The sequence below is a fragment of the Engystomops pustulosus genome, chromosome 11, assembly GCF_040894005.1.
Source record: "Engystomops pustulosus chromosome 11, aEngPut4.maternal, whole genome shotgun sequence".
NCBI classification, from domain to species: domain Eukaryota; kingdom Metazoa; phylum Chordata; class Amphibia; order Anura; family Leptodactylidae; genus Engystomops; species Engystomops pustulosus.
In genome coordinates, this window is record NC_092421.1 from 65,060,265 (window position 1) to 65,081,779 (window position 21,515).

The 21,515-nt window shown below is 46.1% G+C and overlaps 2 protein-coding genes across 6 annotated transcripts in view; one reads left to right on the forward strand and one right to left on the reverse strand.

Moving 5' to 3' along the window:
* VTI1A (vesicle transport through interaction with t-SNAREs 1A) overlaps positions 1–1,750 on the reverse strand; it is a 226,960-nt gene extending 225,210 nt beyond the window's left edge. For 2 of the 4 annotated variants that reach the window (XM_072129289.1, XM_072129291.1), the window contains exons 1-2: positions 1,516–1,748; positions 352–410 (exon numbers count right to left, since the gene is read on the reverse strand). In XM_072129289.1, the coding sequence (XP_071985390.1) occupies positions 352–410; positions 1,516–1,609 (153 nt within the window). In that variant the 5' untranslated portion in view covers positions 1,610–1,748. Of the gene's footprint in view, positions 1–351; positions 411–1,515 lie in introns of all 4 variants that reach the window. The other 2 variants (XM_072129290.1, XM_072129288.1) reach the window with 2 other exon arrangements.
* A 5,843-nt stretch (positions 1,751–7,593) lies between these two features.
* Positions 7,594–20,533, forward strand: ZDHHC6 (zDHHC palmitoyltransferase 6). Of its 2 annotated transcripts, none has more exons than XM_072131162.1 (11): positions 7,594–7,773; positions 10,349–10,716; positions 14,327–14,418; positions 14,512–14,671; positions 14,751–14,912; positions 16,527–16,580; positions 17,458–17,625; positions 18,768–18,809; positions 19,470–19,615; positions 19,700–19,746; positions 20,030–20,533. In XM_072131162.1, the coding sequence occupies exons 2-11, from the start codon at positions 10,450–10,452 to the stop codon at positions 20,125–20,127; spliced, it is 1,236 nt and encodes a 411-aa protein (XP_071987263.1). In that variant the 5' UTR covers positions 7,594–7,773; positions 10,349–10,449; the 3' UTR covers positions 20,128–20,533. The 2 variants fall into 2 exon arrangements, with proteins under 2 accessions (XP_071987263.1, XP_071987262.1); XM_072131161.1 differs by having other exon boundaries at positions 7,598–7,773; positions 20,027–20,533.
* The last annotated feature ends 982 nt before the right edge of the window (positions 20,534–21,515 follow it).

The window sequence follows — 21,515 nt, forward strand, 5'->3', positions numbered from 1 at the left end:
CTCTTGTGTCCCACCCTCCTCCTCATAGACTGTAAGCTCTTGTGTCACCCCTCATCCTCATAGACTGTAAGCTCTTGTGTCACCCCCTCATCCTCATAGACTGTAAGCTCTTGTGTCACCTCTCATCCTCATAGACTGTAAGCTCTTGTGTCACCCCTCATCCTCATAGACTGTAAGCTCTTGTGATCAGGGCCCTCACTCCTATTACTCCATATGACTGTTTGTACGCTGTAATGTAGTATTATATTTGTATTTGTCTCCTATGATCTGTAGAGCGCTATGGAATATGATGGCGATATATAAATAAAGATTATTACTGATGGAGCTGCAGACACATTGTTATGTACTCACCAGCTCCTTGGCCTCCTCCAGCTGCTTCTCCACATTCATCACCATCTGCTTCTTCTCCTCTGTAACATAGAATTACAGGTGTCATGGTCAGAGCTCGGCCCGTCCTCCACACAAGTATCACCAATAACACAAAGGTCTGGACACCAGAGACAGTACCAGGCATCTAGAATCATTACCACAAGTCTCTATCATCCTCTAAGTCACCCCCTCCATCAACCCCTCTATCATCCCCTTGGTATGCCGTATTTGCCCCGTCCATCATCCCGCATCTCCATCGTCCCCTCAGTCTGCCCCCCCCCTCCTCTATCGTCCCCTCAGTCTGCCCCCCCCTCAGTCTGCCCCCCCTCCCTCTATCGTCCCCTCAGTCTGCCCCCCTCCCTCTATCGTCCCCTCAGTCTGCCCCCCTCCCTCTATCGTCCCCTCAGTCTATCGTCCCCTCAGTCTATCGTCCCCTCAGTCTGCCCCTCCCTCTATCGTCCCCTCAGTCTATCGTCCCCTCAGTCTGCCCCCCCCCTCCTCCTCTATCGTCCCCACAGTCTGCCCCCCCCCCTCCTCCTCTATCGTCCCCACAGTCTGCCCCCCCTCCTCCTCCTCTATCGTCCCCACAGTCTGCCCCCCCTCCTCCTCCTCTATCGTCCCCACAGTCTGCCCCCCCTCCTCCTCTATCGTCCCCACAGTCTGCCCCCCCTCCTCCTCTATCGTCCCCACAGTCTGCCCCCCCTCCTCCTCTATCGTCCCCACAGTCTGCCCCCCCTCCTCCTCTATCGTCCCCACAGTCTGCCCCCCCTCCTCCTCTATCGTCCCCACAGTCTGCCCCCCCTCCTCCTCTATCGTCCCCACAGTCTGCCCCCCCCTCCTCCTCTATCGTCCCCTCAGTCTCCCCCCTCCCTCTATCGTCCCCTCAGTCTCCCCCCTCCCTCTATCGTCCCCTCAGTCTCCCCCCTCCCTCTATCGTCCCCTCAGTCTCTCCCCTCCTCTATCGTCCCCTCAGTCTCCCCCTCCTCTATCATCCCCTCAGTCTCCCCCCTCCTCTATCGTCCCCTCAGTCTCCCCCTCCTCTATCGTCCCCTCTGTCTCTCCCCCTCCTCTATCGTCCCCTCTGTCTCTCCCCTCCCTCTATCATCCCCTCAGTCTCTCCCCCTCTCAGTCTCCCCCGGCTCTCACCTCCGGACAGTTTGGGGATCTTCCCGATCCTGCTTGTGATCTCGGCAGTGAGGACTCCATAGTCCTGCTCATATCCCTGGAACTCGGCAGACATGTTTATCCAGATAGCAAAGAGCACTGACAACCGGAAGTCTCCTCTCCAACCACTTCCGCCGGTCCGCTCACTCAGCGCTCCCCGGCGGCCTTAGCAACCTGCACTTCCTTAGCAACAAACATCTGCCCCGCCCCCTTCGCGATCTGATGACGCATGCGCCTTGATGAATAAATTATCGCCAGAGGTGGCAGAGTCACCGCCCTAAACAACCAATCAGATCCCAGCTGTCATCTGATGGCTTTATGGAAATGAGAGCTCTGTTCTGATAGGCTGCTGCAGTTACTTCATATAATAACCGGTCAGGAAGGCCCATAATCACAGACAGCAGCTGATAATAATACAGCAAGGTAACATCTCAGAGTGTCACTGCTAGAAGAGTATCATTCAAGTATAATGATCATAATGATCACAGTGCCCCCAATAACGATCAGAGTTCCCCCATAATGACAGGGAGTTCCCCCATAATGATCAGAGCGCCCCTATAATGACGGGGAGGGCCTCCATAATGATCAAACTTAGTGCCCCCCATAATTATCAGTGTGCCCCAATAATGACAAGGAGTGCCCCCAATATGATCAGAGTGCCCCAATAATGACAAGGACTGCCCACATAATGGTCCAAGTGCCCCCATAAAGACTGGGAGGGCCCCCATAAGGATCAGAGTGCCACCTTAATTATCAGAGGGCCCCTATAAGGACAGGAGGGACTCCATAATGATCAAAGTGCCCCCCCCCCCATCATTATCAGTGTGCCCAATAATGAGGAGTGCCCAATATGATCACAGTGCCCCCATAATGGGAGTGCCTACATAATGATCTGAGCCACCCCCCACCCCCCCCAATAAGGATTAGGGTGCCCCCATAATGATCAGAGTGCCCCAAATAAGGATCAGGGTGCCCCCATAATGATCAGAGTGCCCCAAATAAGGATCAGGGTGCCCCCATAATGATCAGAGTGCTCCCATGATGATGTCCAGTGCATTCTATAGACCAGTCACAATGTCCAGTCTGTGCAGAATGTCCCCATAATGATGTCCATTGCCAACAAAATTATCAGAAAGACCCATAATGATGTCCAGTGCACATCCCTGATACAACACAGTGTACATGTAGCATAAGCAAGATACCTGACCCGAATTTTGGAGGTATCTTATTACAGCTTAGGTTCTGTTTTGAAACACGCAGTGCAAATAAAGACATAATGGGGGACATTTACATAAAGTGTCGGTGTCTGCATTGGTTTTGTTACCGACCTGCTCTCGGAAAGAAGACACACATTTAATATTGTAGAGCTGTGCAGAGACATTTCTGACGCCGAGACCATTTTCTGTCCCTGGGACCAAAATCTGTCCCGAGCACCAGAAATGTGTCCAACACTCAGAGAACAGGCAACAGCAGTGTTTTGTGTCCCTGCTAGACCAGTTTTCTTTTGGTCTACTTTCCGCCAGTTTACAGCGCCCAAAAAGGGCTGCGACACATATTAATTGTGTCTGAGTTTCCACTCCGCCAAAGCCACGCCCCTTTTCGGAGAAGAGTCGGAGCAGACGGAAAAAGTCATTTTTTCTGTCCCCGACAGCTAATAAATAGGTCTGAGAGCAGAACATGTGGTGAGAGCGCCACAAAACTGGCGGAAACGCCATAGTAAATGTCCCCCAATGATTTTTTTTTGTTTGGAATAAATCCCTGGATCATTGGTCCTATATTCTACGTGGCGTCACTTCAGTAGGTTTCAGTCCAATCAGTTAAGAAATGGGACTGGTTTCCATCATTTAATTAATCCTGCAAGAAGACATGTCCTTGTGTGAGGATTAGCTCTGCACAAACGTACTGGACATCTGTATAGGGTGTATGAGGATGGGGGTAACACTATGGGGGTCACAGGGTCTCCTTGGAATTATGGTTGTGTCCACCCCATGAAAGAACAGTTGGGATGTGATGGACAGCATTAGAATAGTAAGGTCACATGGGAAGGACCCCCTTCTTCCTCTCTTCTAGCCTCTGAAGAGGGTTCAAAAATAGGGAACTACAACTATGTCATCTATAAAATCTATAAATCAGTGAACTTTTCAACAACTAGTCTTGTAGGGTGTGGTGGTCTAGGGCAATGAGTGGGCACCTCCTCAGAGTCACTGTCCTGAAGTAACTGGTCATAGTCTTACAGAAAGCAGCTTATTCCCTGCAATTATCATACGTAAAAGGAGGTCAAAGGTCTGCGGGGGTTCTAACCTCGGGACATGAGTTTGTGTTGCCCTTTGGAACGCATGCGATTTATAAATAAGAACATCAATGTTATTGACTAACAGAGAAAAATAAACATTTGTATACAAAACACATTGTGTGACCCAAACCGGAACCGGCCAGCACCTGTAACATCAGATGACTGGGATAAACCGGTTATGAGGGATCTATGGATGACACACTGTTATTTATTATGGTGCTCACTATTTATATTAAAATAATTATGGGCGGGTCAGGGCTGTGAGGGGTATATATGATGTATATGAAGGGGCACAGTGTGGTCAGTTGTGGTGTGAGGGGTATATATGATATTTATGTAGGGGCACAGTGTAGTCAGTTGTGGTGTGAGGGGTATATATGATATATGTGGGGGTACAGTGTGGTCAGTTGTGGTGTGAGGAGTATATATGATATATGTGGGGGCACAGTGTGGACAGTTGTGGTGTGAGGGATATATATGATATTTATGTAGGGGCACAGTGTGGTCAGTTGTGGTGTGAGGGGTATATATGATATATGTGGGGGCACAGTGTGGACAGTTGTGGTGTCAGGGGTATATATGATATATGTGGGGGCACAGTGTGGGGTATATATGTTGTGTGAGGGGTGTATTTGATATATGTGAGAGCACAGTGTGGACAGTTGTGGTGTGAGGGGTATAAATAATATATGTGGGGGCACAGTGTGGACAGTGGTGGTGTGAGGGGTATATATGATATATGTGGGGCAGAGTGTGGTCAGTTGTAGTGTGAGGGGTTTATATGATATATGTGGGGGCACAGTGTGGTCAGTTGTGGTGTCAGGGGTATATATGATATATGTGGGGGCACAGTGTGGACAGTGGTGGTGTGAGGGGTATATATGATATATGTGGGGGCACATTGTGGACAGTTGTGGTGTGAGGGGTTTATATGATATATGTGGGGGCACAGTGTGGTCAGTTGTGGTGTGAGGGGTATATATGATATATGTGGGGGCACAGTGTGGACAGTGGTGGTGTGAGGGGTATATATGATATATGTGGGGGCACATTGTGGACAGTTGTGGTGTGAGGGGTTTATATGATATATGTGGGGGCACAGTGTGGTGAGTTGTGGTGTGAGGGGTATATATGATATATGTGGAGGCACAGTGTGGTCAGTTGTGGTGTGAGGAGTATATATGATATATGTGGGGGCACAGTGTGGTCAGTTGTGGTGTGAGGGGTACATATGATATATGTGAGGGTACAGTGTGGACAGTTGTGGTGTGAGGGGTATATATGATATATGTAGGGGTACAGTGTGGACAGTTGTGGTGTGAGGAGTATATATGATATATGTGGGGACAGTGTGGTCAGTTGTGGTGTGAGGGGTATAAATGATATATGTGGGGGCACAGTGTGGACAGTTGTGGTGTGAGAGGTATATATGATATATGTGGGGGCACAGTGTGGTCAGTTGTGGTGTGAGGGGTATATATGATATATGTGGGGGCACAGTGTGGTCGGTTGTGGTGTGAGGGGTATATATGATATATGTGGGGGCACAGTGTGGACAGTTGTGGTGTGAGGGGTATATATGATATATGTGGGGGTACAGTGTGGTCAGTTGTGGTGTGAGGGGTATATATTATATATGTGGGGGCACAGTGTGGTCGGTTGTGGTGTGAGGGGTATATATGATATATGTGGGGGCACAGTGTGGACAGTTGTGGTGTGAGGGGTATATATGATATATGTGGGGGTACAGTGTGGTCAGTTGTGGTGTGAGGGGTATGTATGATATATGTGGGGGCACAGTGTGGTCAGTTGTGGTGTGAGGGGTATATATGATATATGTGGGGGTACAGTGTGTACAGCTGTGGTGTGAGGGGTATATATGATATATGTGGGGGTACAGTGTGGTCAGTTGTGGTGTGAGGGGTATATATGATATATGTGGGGGCACAGTTTGGACAGTTGTGGTGTGAGAGGTATATATGATATATGTGGGGGCACAGTGTGGTCAGTTGTGATGTGAGGGGTATATATGATATATGTGGGGGCACAGTGTAGTCAGTTGAGGTGTGATAGGTATATATGATATATGTGGGGGCACAGTGTGGTCAGTTGTGGTGTGAGGGGTATATATGATATATGTGGGGGCACAGTGTGGACAGTTGTGGTGTGAGGGGTATATATGATATATGTGGGGGCACAGTGTGGACAGTTGTGGTGTGAGGGGTATATATGATATATGTGGGGATACAGTGTGGACAGTTGTGGTGTGAGGAGTATATATGATATATGTGGGGGTACAGTGTGGACAGTTGTGGTGTGAGGGATCTACACTCACCGGCCACTTTATTAGGTACACCTGTCCAACTGCTCGTTAACACTAAATTTCTAATCAGCCAATCACATGGCGGCAACTCAGTGCATTTAGGCATGTAGACATGGTCAAGACAATCTCCTGCAGCTCAAACCGAGCATCAGTATGGGGAAGAAAGGTGATTTGAGTGCCTTTGAACGTGGCATGGTTGTTGGTGCCAGAAGGGCTGGTCTGAGTATTTCAGAAACTGCTGATCTGCTGGGATTTTCACGCACAACCATCTCTAGGGTTTACAGAGAATGGTCCGAAAAAGAAAAAACATCCAGTGAGCGGCAGTTCTGTGGGCGGAAATGCCTTGTTGATGCCAGAGGTCAGAGGAGAATGGGCAGACTGGTTCGAGCTGATAGAAAGGCAACAGTGACTCAAATCGCCACCCGTTACAACCAAGGTAGGCAGAAGAGCATCTCTGAACGCACAGTATGTCGAACTTTGAGGCAGATGGGCTACAGCAGCAGAAGACCACACCGGGTGCCACTCCTTTCAGCTAAGAACAGGAAACTGAGGCTACAATTTGCACAAGCTCATCGAAATTGGACAGTAGAAGATTGGAAAAACGTTGCCTGGTCTGATGAGTCTCGATTTCTGCTGCGACATTCGGATGGTAGGGTCAGAATTTGGCGTCAACAACATGAAAGCATGGATCCATCCTGCCTTGTATCAACGGTTCAGGCTGGTGGTGGTGGTGTCATGGTGTGGGGAATATTTTCTTGGCACTCTTTGGGCCCCTTGGTACCAATTGAGCATCGTTGCAATGCCACAGCCTACCTGAGTATTGTTGCTGCCCATGTCCATCCCTTTATGAGCACAATGTACCCTGTAACATCTGATGGCTACTTTCAGCAGGATAATGCGCCATGTCATAAAGCTGGAATCATCTCAGACTGGTTTCTTGAACATGACAATGAGGTCACTGGACTCAAATGGCCTCCACCGTCACCAGATCTCAATCCAATAGAGCATCTTTGGGATGTGGTGGAACGGGAGATTCGCATCATGGATGTGCAGCCGACAAATCTGCGGCAACTGTGTGATGCCATCATGTCAACATGGACCAACATCTCTGAGGAGCTTCCAGCACCTTGTTGTATCTATGCCACGAAGAATTGAGGCAGTTCTGAAGGCAAAAGGGGGTCCAACCCGTTACTAGCATGGTGTACCTAATAAAGTGGCCGGTGAGTGTATGTCATATATGAGGGCACAGTGTGGTCTGAGATGGTGTGATGAGTAAATATCATATGGGCAGTACTGTTTGGTCAGTTGTTTTGTGTGGAATATGCATTATTGAGGAGAATAGTATGACATAATTGTTATCCAGGTTACATTACACTATAAGTGACCGCGGGGTCTTTAGAGTCTGCAGCCCCACAGATCAGGTGTAACCCCTGCAGCCGATGACCGCTGTGTGTGAGGTCACTGCTAGAGGGTGGAGCCAGGCTTCCGTCGGAACCAATAGTTGCTGGGTCTTTGTTCCGGGCGGACCAAGTTTAGAAGCGACACAACCCGGAAGTGTGGTACATTGCCGTACGAGGAGCCGGGGAGCGGAGGATGGGAGTTGTCACCCGTGGGGTGCAGTGAGGTATTGGTGGGGTTCCTCATAGTGAGGTATTCGGGGGGCTCAATGTATGTTGGGGGTCTTGTACTGTCTCCTCCGCTTCCATTGTGCAGGTCACATACTCGTCTCTCCCTGTGAATGTCACTGATTGCATTGTGTGAAATCACCCAACTTTCCCCGGCTGCTGCACAGTGGCCCTGGAAGGCCAGTGCTGCAGTACATGTGCCATACTCTCATCACCTAGCTTTTCCAGAATCCTGAACGCCGCCTGGGAGAGCTGGGTGACAGCATGCAGCATACACCCAGCTTTTCCAGGATACTGAGTGGAGGATCTGTTGATGTTGTATTGAGGACATACTCAGCAGCTCTGCCTTTGTCTGGGAGAAGGTTTCCTAAGGGAACTGTCATTACCCAAACTTTCCCAAGACACAGTAAGAGATCTTCTATTATCAGCAGCCTTGTACCTGTTCGGTACAGGAAATTCCTAAGGAGCTCTCCTTACCCAGCTTTTCCAGGACACTGAGTGGGAGATCTGTTTTTATATGGAGCATCTACTTGTCTGGGACAGTGGAATCTTATGGAGTTCTCATTACTCAGCTTTCCCAGGACACTGTACGGCAGACCTGGCAGTTTTATGTAGAAAGAGGCACTTCAGGGGACATTCTCCCAATTTCTGGGTTTCCCACTGATGTGATCAACTATCCTGCACAACCCTTTTTACCCAGCAGCACCAATCTCTGCCCTTCCTCACATCCCTGTTTATGACTATAATGATACATTGTAGCAAATCTAAACAATCATTCATTATATTAATATATTCTATCAATATCTTCATATCAATGATTCATAACACACAGCGGCTGGATTTGTTACAATGTATTGCTATAGTAATAAGCAGGGATGTGAGGAAGGGCAGAGATTGGTGCTGCTGGGTAAAAAGGGTTGTGCAGGATAGTTGATCACATCAGTGGGAAACCCAGAAATTGGGAGAATGTCCCCTGAAGTGCCTCTTTCTACATAAAGGTCTGCCGTACAGTGTCCTGGGAAAGCTGAGTAATGAGATGATACTCTTTTATGTAATTGTGGGGTGTAGTTGTTTGTGATGGGTCACTGTGGCTCCTGTGGTGTTGTCTATTAGTTCCTTATATTTGGCCCTTATTCCTTTGCCCTGCTCCTAGAGGTTGGGCCATTTGTCTTCTGCTTCTAATTGCGGCTTGTCATCTGCCTCTGCTCCTGTGTACTTACCTGTCAGTACCGATCACTTGTGGGTTAACTTTACTGTGTTAAAATCTGGAAGATGACTTATTAATAGTTATATGATTGCAGGCTCCTCTCCCTCTATATTTGATGTTTCTTTTTGTATTAGCTTTGATTCAATGTAATCACAGACAATTCTGTACGTTAAGGCAAGCAGAGGTCTTGTCTACACCTGAGTGTTGCTGCAGTGGTCTGTCTTGTATAGTAGTAGCATGGGGAATAAGTTTGTAGAAAGTCACTCAAGGAGACAGAGGTTTTGTTTTTACTTAAGAGAGAATGTAGGTCTGCAGTAAAAACGAACAGGGTGCTCACACCCACATTTATGTATCCTGTGTATGACTATCACTGTAAACATTTCTTGGAAACTCCACACCCAACCAATTTTCTACTGACATCACAGGGGTATACAATATAGGAGTATATGACTGTATGTATGATTGGCATGGGGAGAGCCTGACAAGAAGTGTGAGATGTAACATCCTGTATTATACTCCAGAGCTGCACTCACTATTCTGCTGCTGGAGCAGTCACTGTGTACATACATGACATTACTTATCCTGTACTAATCCTGAGTTACATCCTGTATTATACTCCAGAGCTGCACTCACTATTCTGCTGGTGCAGTCACTGTGTACATACATGACATTACTTATCCTGTACTGATCCTGTGTTACATCCTGTATTATACTCCAGAGCTGCACTCACTATTCTGGTGCAGTCACTGTATACATACATGACATTACTTATCCTGTACTGATCCTGAGTTACATCCTGTATTATACTCCAGAGCTGCACTCACTATTCTGCTGCTGGTGCAGTCACTGTGTACATACATGACATTACTTATCCTGTACTGATCCTGTGTTACATCCTGTATTATACTCCAGAGCTGCACTCACTATTCTGCTGCTGGTGCAGTCACTGTGTACATACATGACATTACTTATCCTGTACTGATCCTAAGTTACATCCTGTATTATACTCCATAGCTACACTCACTATTCTGCTGGTGCAGTCACTGTGTACATACATGACATTACTTATCCTTTACTGATCCTAAGTTACATCCTGTATTATACTCCATAGCTGCACTCACTATTCTGCTGCTGGTGCAGTCACTGTGTACATACATGACATTACTTATCCTGTACTGATCCTAAGTTACATCCTGTATTATACCCCAGAACTTCACTCACTATTCTGCTGTTGGAGTCAAGGTAATGTGCATTGTGACTCTATCAGCAGAATAGTAAGTGCAGCTCTGGAGTAAGTTTACTATATGATGTTCTGTCATATACTATAATATACAGCTAGTGATGATTTCTTCTTCTTTCCCCTGCAGGTGGTCGGTCTCCTCCAAGTATGGGACCGCAGTGTGATCATCTAAGGAGGACAGGACGGGAGCAGTATTTCTCGGACTAGTTGCCTTTATCTCAGGAAATCATGGCTAAGCTGGACTGGTTTATCAGCTTTGAGAACTTGCGGGAGCTGAGGAGACTGTGTCACTGGGGGCCCCTCATTGCCCTCGGGGTCATCATTATCTGCTCCATTGTGGCAGTCCTGGACTCTATCCTCTGGTATTGGCCCCTTGATTCCCCAGGGGGTAGTCTTAATTTTCTGACTCTTATTAACTGGACTGTTATGATTCTGTACAATTACTTCAATGCAATGTTCATCGGCCCTGGGTTTGTTCCTCTGGGATGGAGACCGGTGAGTAACATATCTTGATGTGTCTGTTTGTCTCTATCATCTGCTTGAGCCCTGACTCTAATAGTCGGTATATACATGTGGAAGTCGTCCCACAAGGGCATCGCTGTCCGTAATTTCAAAAACAGCAGTGTAGTAGGTTATTGACATGTACAGGGATGCGTTTTGGAACCATGTTAAGTTCTTTGTGAATCTGAAATCTCTGTACATGTTGATTACCTGCTACTCTGCCGTATATGAAAATACCCTTGTGGGACTTCTTCGATTTCTAAATTTCCTGCTGTGTACCCAAACCAAAGACTCCTTGATGCCTAACGGTGTAACACTATCAGTGCTCTTACTTTTTTATTCTTTTATTAATCTGCATGATTCTAATACAGGCAGTCCCCGAGTTACATACAAGATAGGTTCTGCAGGTTTGTACTTAAGTTGAGTGTGTATGTAAGTCAGAACTGTATACTTTATTATTGTAACACCAGTCAAAAACTTTTTTGGTCTCTATGACAATTGGATTTTAAAAATGGTTGTCATAAGAACCAGGATTGACAATAAATCTTAATTACAGACATCTTTGATAACTGTTATAGTTGTTTATTGGAGCCTGGGACTAAAGTACAGCAAATTACTAAAATCCAGAGGTCCGTTTGTAGTACTACACACATGCTATGCCCAGATCCCACCCCGGGTGTAGCATATTTTCCTGTGAAAGAAGCTTTATGTAAAACCATAAATTATTTGTGCAACAAAATAGTAAAGGAAAAGTCTTTTCAAATTGGAATTCTTATTATTTGGAACTTTCCTGCACAGCTTTTAAAAATGTACAAAGTGCTGTAAACTTTGTAGCATCTTGTTATGATGAGCCTATGGAGCGAGCTGGGAGGTCCAGGGGAAGAGGCAACGCCTAGGACCGCCCCCTCATGAATACGCCGGACCGCTTTGCGAGCTTTACATTGTACTCCCCCTCAGTGTATCAGAGGTTTCCAATAACGCTATCATTCTAACACTCCTCCATTTGTTTTAGCACTAGGAACTGCTTACTTTAGTAAGTAGCTGCTAGTGCCGAATTTCTTGGTGACATGTCCTCTTTAAGGGGTTTGTACCATAGTCTGTCAGTGAGGGTTTGACTACTGGGACAATAACGGGACTCCCAGCAATCCAGAGAACTCTGGTCCCATTCATTGATGGTTGGAGCTGCAGGTCGGTCATGCTCCCTTCAGTTTTATGGTGGTTTTGGTGATTCTGTGTTGTAGAGGGATGCTGTAGCGCCAGTACTTCTCCTCCACTGATTACTGAGAACAAGACCCCTATTATCTGCATTGCTGGGGTCCCGTCCTCATGATTGGTGGGCGTCCCCGCAGTCAGACTCTCACCGATAAGACTGTGATCACATTTGAATAGCAGATAGCTATATAGTTGTATAACCTTTAACAATAAATCTGCTATTTAATCCTTAAAGGGTTTTACCCACAAAGGCAAGATTCTTATATATACCCAGGATAACAACATAACACATTCTCTAATTTACTGTTATTAACTAAAAAAGGCATTTCACAGATATGATTCCAACCTATCTCTGTCCTCTGTGTTGCCCCTGGATATGACCGTAAATCTATGGACTATGGTTGGGCAGATACTTTTTGTATATAGCTTCTCCTGTCTGCAGACAGCAGGGCTCTCTACCTCCTGCCCCTCCCCCCTGCATTACAAGACACAGGCAAATCCTGTTCTAGCAGTGTGCAGAGACTTACTCTACAAGCTACAGATAAGATCTTTTTTTGCAGAGGAAGGAGGTATAGCAGAATTGACTGTGTGTGTTATAGCTGAGATGCTGATGGTTGCTATGGCATCACTGGGGTCCGATCGTAGCCAAAAAAGTAAAAATGTTATGCCACTTGGAAGACAATGTAAAAATGATAGATTTTTCCCACATTAGGTTTTTAATTGGCAAATTTATTAAAACGTAAGAAAAAATATTCATGTCTGGTATCCCCATAATCGTATCGACCCATAGAATAAAGAGAACATGATTATTAGGCTATACGGTGAACACGGGGGCGGGGGGAAGGAAAAAATACAGTACAGAATTGATGCTACTCCTGCCCTCAAAAAAAAAGTTCAAAATTTTCAACAATAGGGGACACCAACCCCAAAATGGTAACACTGGAAAACATCTCATCCCGCAAAAAAATGCCGTCACAAATAACGAAAAAGCAAAAATTTTATAGCCTGCAAAAGGGGCCAATGAGGAAACTGAAATCCTGGCAGTTGTAGGACGCTCCTTCTCTTCTGAACCTTGCTGTGCGCCCATAAAACAAGTTACAACCATAAGTGGGGGGTCTCTGTACTCGGGAGAAATTTCATAACAAATTGTATGGTGGGTTTTCTCTTTATATCTTTTGGAAATGTGTAAATTTTAGGGCTAAATGAACGTATAACCGACACAGTATGACCATTCTAAATTTCACCTCCATTTTGATGTAATTACTATGAAAATCTCAAGGGGTTAACAATCTTCCTAAAAACTGTTTCTGATAGTTTGTGGGGTGCAGATTTGAAAATGGGTTGTTATATAGGGGGGGGGGTTGATGCTAAATATGTAAAATTTCATTCAAAACGGGATTTATCCACAAAATAGTCAATTCTGAAAATACGGAAAATCGCTATTCTATTTGTAAGCCGCGCGACATCAAAATAAATTATCCAAACATTTCAAAAATGATGCAAATGTAAAGTAGACAAATGGGAAATGTTATTCAGCAAGTTATTTAGGTGGTAAATCTATCTGCCTGAAAACACAATGATTTCGGATTTTGACAATGGCAAATTTTTCAAAAACATCATTTTTTTTCTTTTCTTTTTTGTAAATAAACGCAAAACTTATGAGCCAAAATTTACCATTAAAATGAAGCACAACATGTGGGGAAAAAACTATCTCAGAATCCTTTAGATAACCATATAAAGAGACGCAGGTCGGAGTCCAAAAAAATCGGGCTGAGCCTTAAGGTACAAAATGGCTGCGTCCTTAAGGGGTTAAAATGCCTCCGTTACTGTTGTTTGCAGAAAATTTTCAGCTGATGTAACCATATAGACTGCAGCCAGTGTTGGGTATTGTCCCTTGATGTATTTCCTCACACTGTTAGTAGCAGCAGGACTGTGAAATATGGATTGCAGTTTCTCCAAGTTCACATGTGGTTTGTCCTCACACTGCTGTGCTCTTAACTGTATGACTTAATCCTGTTCTCTCTGTGTTCACCTAATCTACAGCCCCTCCTCTCTTCATTCGGTAACTGTACGCCTTTAACTCTGAGCAGATGAAAGGGGCAGAGGAACTGCTTAATACACAGAGCACAGCAGTGTGAGGACACACCCCCAGTGCACTTGGAGAAACTACAGTCCTGGAATATAAATCCATATATCACAGTCTTGCTAGTAGTAACAACCTACACCAAGGTTTGATTACACATCTCTCCAGGGACGATACCGCACACTGGCTGCAGAGGGCACAGGATGAGGAATGATTACACATCTCACCAGGGACAATACAAAATACCGTCTGTATGGTCAGATCCCTGTAATGTGCAGCACTTTATTCTGCTTTATGTTGTGTCTGCAGGAGAACGCTCAGGACTGCAGGTTTCTTCAGTATTGTAAGGTGTGTGAGGGATACAAGGCGCCCCGCTCCCACCACTGCCGCAAGTGTAACAGGTAAGAGGAGGAGGAATAGGGAGAACCATGTGACCCTGCGAGTCCTATAACCTGTGACCTCTGTAGGTAAAGGGTTATGTTGTTGTGTCCCAGGTGTGTGATGAAGATGGATCACCACTGCCCATGGATCAACAACTGCTGCGGCCACCGCAATCACTCCTCCTTCACGCTGTTCCTGCTGCTGGCGCCCCTGGGCTGCATCCACGCCTCCTACATCTTCATCATGACCATGTACACTCAGCTGTATAACAGGGTGAGTGCAGCGCCATCTACTGGTCACCACCTTCACATCTTCTCTGTGTCTTTAACCTTTCATCTCCTCATCCCTTTAGATCTCCTTTGGATGGAATTCTGTAAAGATCGACATGAGCCTGACACGGAGGGATCCCGCTCCTATCGTCCCCTTTGGTATATCTGCCTTTGCGGTTACCTTGTTTGCCTTAGGGTTGGCCCTCGGTACAACTATTGCGGTGGGGATGCTCTTCTGTATTCAGGTGAGTTATGGGTAACTATAAGCTCCTATAAGCAAAATATTATATATTTATCTAGGCATGTGTTTGTCATACTGATCACCTATCCTCAGGATAAACGAGCAGTATATAATACATAGGGGTCTGACTCCCAGAGTTTAGATATTCTGTGCCTCCAGACACTGGGACTTACACACTGGAAAGACCCAGACACATACGTCGTATACACCTCTTAAAAGAAACCTGTTATGAGAATTTAGGCCCACAACCTGTCATCCAGGAGAGTGACAGGTTCAGTGTTGTCCTTTTATATTCTCAGAGATTCAGCCTAACACCGAGAAAGCACTGCATGTAAATGACCAGTAAGGAGTCACGGGGGTGGAGGTACATCATTATAAGCTGCCACCTGAGGCTTGTCCTGATGAAGGGAATCTTCCATAAGAATCCATCATAATAAATTAGGGGCACTTGCTCATAGATCCAGGCACCGCGGCTGTGATAATCTTCTCATATTTTATATTTGTTATCCATGGCCTCCTTCTTCTAAAATCAAGTTTTAAATTTCTGCTAATTAGCCAGAAGTCACACCATGCGGTAGCTTCACATGCTGTTACACTGTGCAGTGTGAGACAGCCCTATGAAGCTAAAGCATGGTAGGGCTCTGGTTACGCCTCCAGGCTTGTTAGCATACTTATAAAGGTTGATATTGGTAGGAGGCTACAGATAACAAATATAAGAAGATGACCACAGTCCCGGTGCCTGGGTCTATGAATAATGTCCCTTCTATATAATGAAGAAGTTTGATGGTAGCTTTCCTTTTAAGCCCGGAGGGAACATCGCTGCATGAACCTTCTCCCCTGTGATCCCTGAGGTCATTTTTGTATTCATTGTCTTTTTTTCTGCATAATACAGTTTGAGGGAGTAAATCAAATCCTTGTGACAGGTTCCCTTGGATCTATATCTGTTTTGCAGTGAATCACAATAAATTTGATGGGTTTTCTAAAGCCACCCCCACTCCAGCTTAGCCCTGCCACCTACTTTCAGGGGGTGCAAATGCTCCAGAGGACAGAAAATCAGCAGAGCACCAATATTTGGAAAGTTTATGTTACATTTTATACCACAATCCTCCCCCATTGCCTATTAGGAATCTGCAGGTTTCATTGTGTGAGGCCCTTTACATGCTAGCTTTATTAGCCTTGTATCGGCTGCCCTCGTGGTGCATGTATCACACACGTCTTCCTCCTCTCCCGCTCTGTTGTTTAAACCGTCCACACAATGGCAGAACAAAGCCCGTCCCATCAGATCTCATTACTCAGAGCCGGCGGGATCCCGCTGCCGCCATGCTCCTCATTATGTGTTGCGGCTGTTTTGTGCTCAGCTTCTTTATGCTTTTATTACGCTGTAATTGATTTCACTCTGCCAGTTAAATGATATACAAAAGCGATGGCGCCCACGCTGGGAAGATCACGCGCGTCTCACACAAAGCACTGGAGGCCCCGCGCTCGCCCCGGGTGCGCATTGTGCAGGGACCGGTGATTGACGCCCCCATCAAAACACTCATTGTACCGCAAATGGAAAATTACATGTATGGCCGCTGCTCACCGCCGCTCTGATGCTTTATTTCTTGTGTGTTTTAAGATGAAAGTCATCCTGAGGAATAAAACCTCCATTGAATCATGGATCGAGGAAAAGGTACGTCCGTCTCATTAACACGCTGCCCCCCACCCCACAACATCGGCTCGTATACAGGGTTGCTTAGGGTCGTTGATACTTTAGGGTGCAGAGAACAACGATGGGGCTGGTTAACGCTGCACCTAGCTAAGTAGCTCTTAGGTTTGCAAACTTTTTTCAGTACTAGACCTATTGTCTAGCAGGGTGAAGGAGATAATGCTGATCCTAAAGCGCCACATCAGCTGAGCGCCCCAATATCTTGTTACCAAGGCACTGCTTCATAAGGCTCCGAAGACTTCAACCTAACAAAATAATAGTAGTCTGCGCTCTGCTATGCAGAATAGTGAAGACGTCTGTGTATATTGTCCCCTTCTATGTGCAGCAGTCACTATATAATCTGCTCATTCTGACTGCTGCCTGCAGATTATTTTGTACTGACCCCCTGTACAGCGTGTACTACATGACCTGCAGCATGAAGCATGGGGGGCTCTAATTAGAAAGGAAGGAAACAATGCGTTATCATAGGTGTGCACTAATAGACCAGAGCAGCAGGGGGCGGACCTACTAAGACTTTACTGCTATCTGGGGCTGATGGTGCGTTTGCACCAGATTAAAGGAATTTTCCTGTATGAAGTTACTGTTTCAGTGTTATTTGCTATCTACCAGAGAAGGGATGACTTCTTACTATTGGGACCCCTTTAAGTGCAAGAACGGGTGCACAGTGGTCTATATAATGTCAGTGGGAATGCCCGAGAAAGACGAGTGCAGCTATCTCCAGCATAGACAGTTTCTAGAAGGGAACAGGAGAGTAGTCAGTGTGCACCGGACCCTAATATTAGTCCTGCATGGTCACAGCTGCTGACAGATCCCTTTAACGCCACCTCCCCTCTACTTTCAGGCCAAAGACCGGATTCAATATTACCAGACGGGTGAAACCTTCATCTTTCCCTATGACCTGGGAAGCAGGTGGCGGAACTTCCGACAGGTGTTTACCGGGTCAGGTGCACCTGAAGGGGACGGGATCGAGTGGAGGCTACGCGAAGGATGTCATAGGTACACACTGACGGTAAGTCCTGCAGGTGGTGCTACAGTCACCTACTGCACTTGTAATATGTATGTATGGCACAGGGTGCAGGTCACCACTTCCCGCATCGCCCTGCAGCTAGGCAGCAGGGTCAGAGCGAGGCCCCTGGAGCTATTCTGTTCATTGTCTATGGGACTGCAGGGATCTCATAGAATCAATTGGTGTGAACGGGACCCGCACTGGTCAGATTGTTATACTCTATTCTGTGGATAGGGCATAACAACCACTTAAAGGAAACCTTCATGATAAACCAGGGACACTTACTCCTAGATCCAGGCACCGTGACTGTGGTGATCTCTTTATATTTGTTATCCATGGCCTCCTTCCTTCCAAAGTCAACTTATATTTTCCATGATGCAGCTTCACAGGCTTTTACACGGTCTCCCCCTCACACTGCTCCCTCAGCACTCCCCCCACCATTCCTTCCTTTGCCTACTATAACTATCACAACAGGCTGTGAAGCTAATGAACCAGGGGGAATTGCCATAGGCCTTCAGGCTTTTCATTAGCATAATTGTAAGAGTTGATTTTAGAACGAAGGAGGCCATGGATAACAAATCTCTCAGATGATTACCAGTGTCATGGTGCCTGGATCTATGAGTAATGTCTCTGGTCTATCACGATGGATTGTGATGGGAGATTTCAGTGTTCTAATTATATCTAGGTAAACTAGGACAGAAAACCTTAAAGGAAAAAGTTCTAAAAACTGTTTAGAATGTATATAGAATATATTTCCTGTTCTTCAGGCTGATGTCCTGGTGGTCTTTCCTGTGGTTTATCGTGAGGGGTTTGTTTTTGGGATGAAAGGGTATAATATCCACTTCATCATTGGCCATAGGTCTTCCTGCATCCACTACTAGGGGAGATCACTGTGTATATACTAATACATCTTCATTGAACTCAATAAGAAATGTCTCTTCTCCTGAGCTCCCCCTAGGGGTGGCTGCATGTAGATATATTTTTATAATGTAACATCTTCTTACACAGAGCTTAAAATCCACAGCATAGACCAGCTCCAACCTGGTAAACATGCATAATGATGCTCATCAAAGAGCTCCTTATCGGAGGTGCATTGCCCTCTCCTGTATCTGGGGTCTAATATCCTGTACATGTTGTTTTCTCAGGTGGAGCAACTGAAGCAGAAAGCTGACAAGCGCGTACGCAGCGTGAGTGTATATATGTTACCCTTAAGGATGGGTCTAATATGCCGGTCTATACATGTAGTGTGGTACGGGCCAGATCATCCCATATACTGTATGTGTGTGTATAATATTTGACTATAGATTAGTTCCTCAATATCAGATTGATGGAGTCTAACACCCAGCACACTGACCGATCAGCAGCTGATATACAGAGGATAGAACAGGAAGCAGAAAGCACTATTCCCTTTGCAGTGGTCAGACCAGGGTACTGCAGATCGTCTTGCAATCATTTGAATGGAAGCTAACCTGCAGTGACTCTGTTTGACCACCACCGAGAACAGCTGATCAGTGTGGGCACAGGCTGTCAGACCCCCTTCTATTGAAGGGCTAATCTGTTTATATGTTGTCACTCATTTAAAAATGAGTGAATCCCTTTTAATGACACATTATACTTCGCTCTCACCTACTATTTACTGTGGTGACCAAGGGGCACAACAAATGACACTGGGGTTTTTTTTATTCTGGTGCAAAAGACTGTTTGGTGAATAATGGGGTAAAGGGGCAGTTATATCTTCTGAGGGTCCTAGACCCTCTGTATAAGAGCAGCAGATAGCCCCCCCCCCCCCCCCCCCCCAGACATGATAGGAGGCCTCTTATGCGTGTAATTCCTGCTGCCCCCACTAGGTGAGGTACAGAGCGGTGGAGGATTTCAGCGGCGCCTGTTGTCCCCTGACCAAAGGCATCCGGACCTTCTTCACAACACCCTGCACTGAGGAGCCACGGATGAAGCTGCAAAACGGAGATCTAGTGTTAGCCACCCGGGGATTAAAGTAAGTACCTCTGCTACACTACACAGAGTGCACACGGCCCTGGATGAGAGGGGGTTAAGTAAATGTCTGGTCCATGTTTTGCAGGCACTGGATGTACGGGGACAAGATTTTTGAGGGTGATCTGCCTCCAGGTAAGTGGCTGGATTGTTATTTACTCTTATAGGGATCTGTCATCAGGTGAGTCTCATGTAGAGGGGCTCTTCTTTGTGTTGTGCCATTGGTATTCCCATCATGTCTGTAAGCTCTGGCTGTAAATCTTCTGCCCTCTGTCCATATACCCAGAGCAGTGGGGTGCATGGCGGTGGGGGCGATGGTGAACCACCAGTTACCTGAGTGCAGCTTTAGATGTGAATGTAATATTAGTTTCTGGTTTCTCATCCTTGATTTTTTTTAATTTTTTTTTTCCCCCAGAAGGAGTCCGGGTGCGGGGCTGGTTCCCCAGGAGATGTGTGGTGAAATACGTGTCCGATACAGGATCCGACCAGTCAGATGACGAGAAAAAGAACAGATAGCAGAAACTAGACATTACCTTTTATCTCTTAAAGGGGAACTACCAAGACTTTACTAGCTGCAGTTACAGACCCATTCATAAATGTAACCTACCTCTTCCATGACCATACTGTGTCTTCAGACTGTAAATGCACCCACATCACGTCGGGCTCGTACCTCCAAGAGGTGGTTTTTACCCTTCAGTATATTTTATGTATAATCCCCTCCTGATTCCTTGTCTGCTGCAGAATCGGCATTGCCTCCTCCAACGACGTGGCTCTGTGGGGTCATCGTCCTCTTACGGGGGATGGATCGCAGTGGCCGCGTGGTTCGTCATCCTGGGATGGATGGCACTGGTTGCCTTTGTTTTTAATCCTCTCCATCCTGTCGGTTAATCATGGTGTAATTAAAATTTCTGCAATTTTTTAATCTTCTTTTTTAATTTACCATTTTCAACTGCTTGCTGTCAGTGAATCCAGGTCTACTGACACACAGCTGAAGACTTGTTGCACTGTATCAGTTCAGGTAATTTTCTGTTGCTTTTGTGGATAATTTGGGGGGGGGGAATTGGTGGAGAAATATAGACGTAAGTAAAAAAAAATCCAAATGGTCTTGAAATCTTGCAGGTGTCCCCCGGACACTGGATCTTACAATACTCTGGCACTCCCTGTTCTGTAGAGATCACTTTATAACAGTTATCTCATTATTGGGACAGACAGGATAACATGGATGGACACCATCTATATACAGATAACACAGGGTCCAAGCTTCACAATAGGTCAGGTTACAGCTTCCTCCTCCCTGCACAGGTCACAGGGCATGCCCACAGGTCACAGAGCATGCCCACTGCACCCAGGATCCAAAGTTGCAGAATTGCAATTTTAGAATCCAGCAATGTATCATAGTGTTAAGAAGCTGCGGGCAGGAGGCGTTGCCCCCACCTCTATGTCATGTGACTTGTGGGCCTCAGGGTCTGGTAACCCCGGGGTGGGGGGGAAATGTCTCTGATTCATCTCCCAAGAGGAGGGGGAGACAACGGAGTATTGCAGTATTATGTGTATTTTCTGCAGTTTTGATATTAAGCAAAATTAAGGGGATGGTAGAAGCCTCCATGTCACCTACGCAGCCACCTCTGTATACTGCACCATGAAATAGGACGTGCTGAACCCAGGTGACATAAAGGGTGGTCGAGGGCAATTGCACACATGCCTCATCTCAGCTGTGTCCAAAAATATGGGTGATTTTATTAAATACTCAAATTAAGGAGAAAATAAGTCTGAGGGATCTGACTGCTGCGACCCCAGGATCCCAAAAGTGTGTATAGCTGTGGCTGGGTATATGCACCTGTCTATTCAGGGGAAAAGGGGGAACATGGGGACCTCTGTCACACTTCTGTGCCCTCTGTAACCAG

Bases quoted from the DNA above. Each gene is read 5' to 3' on its own strand.
- ZDHHC6 (XM_072131161.1), top strand. From the start codon at position 10,450: ATGGCTAAGCTGGACTGGTTTATCAGCTTTGAGAACTTGCGGGAGCTG. The intron at 10,717-14,326 runs GTGAGTAACATA...TTGTGTCTGCAG, and splicing joins TTCCTCTGGGATGGAGACCG to GAGAACGCTCAGGACTGCAG. The intron at 19,747-20,026 runs GTAAGTGGCTGG...TTTTTCCCCCAG, and splicing joins TGAGGGTGATCTGCCTCCAG to AAGGAGTCCGGGTGCGGGGC.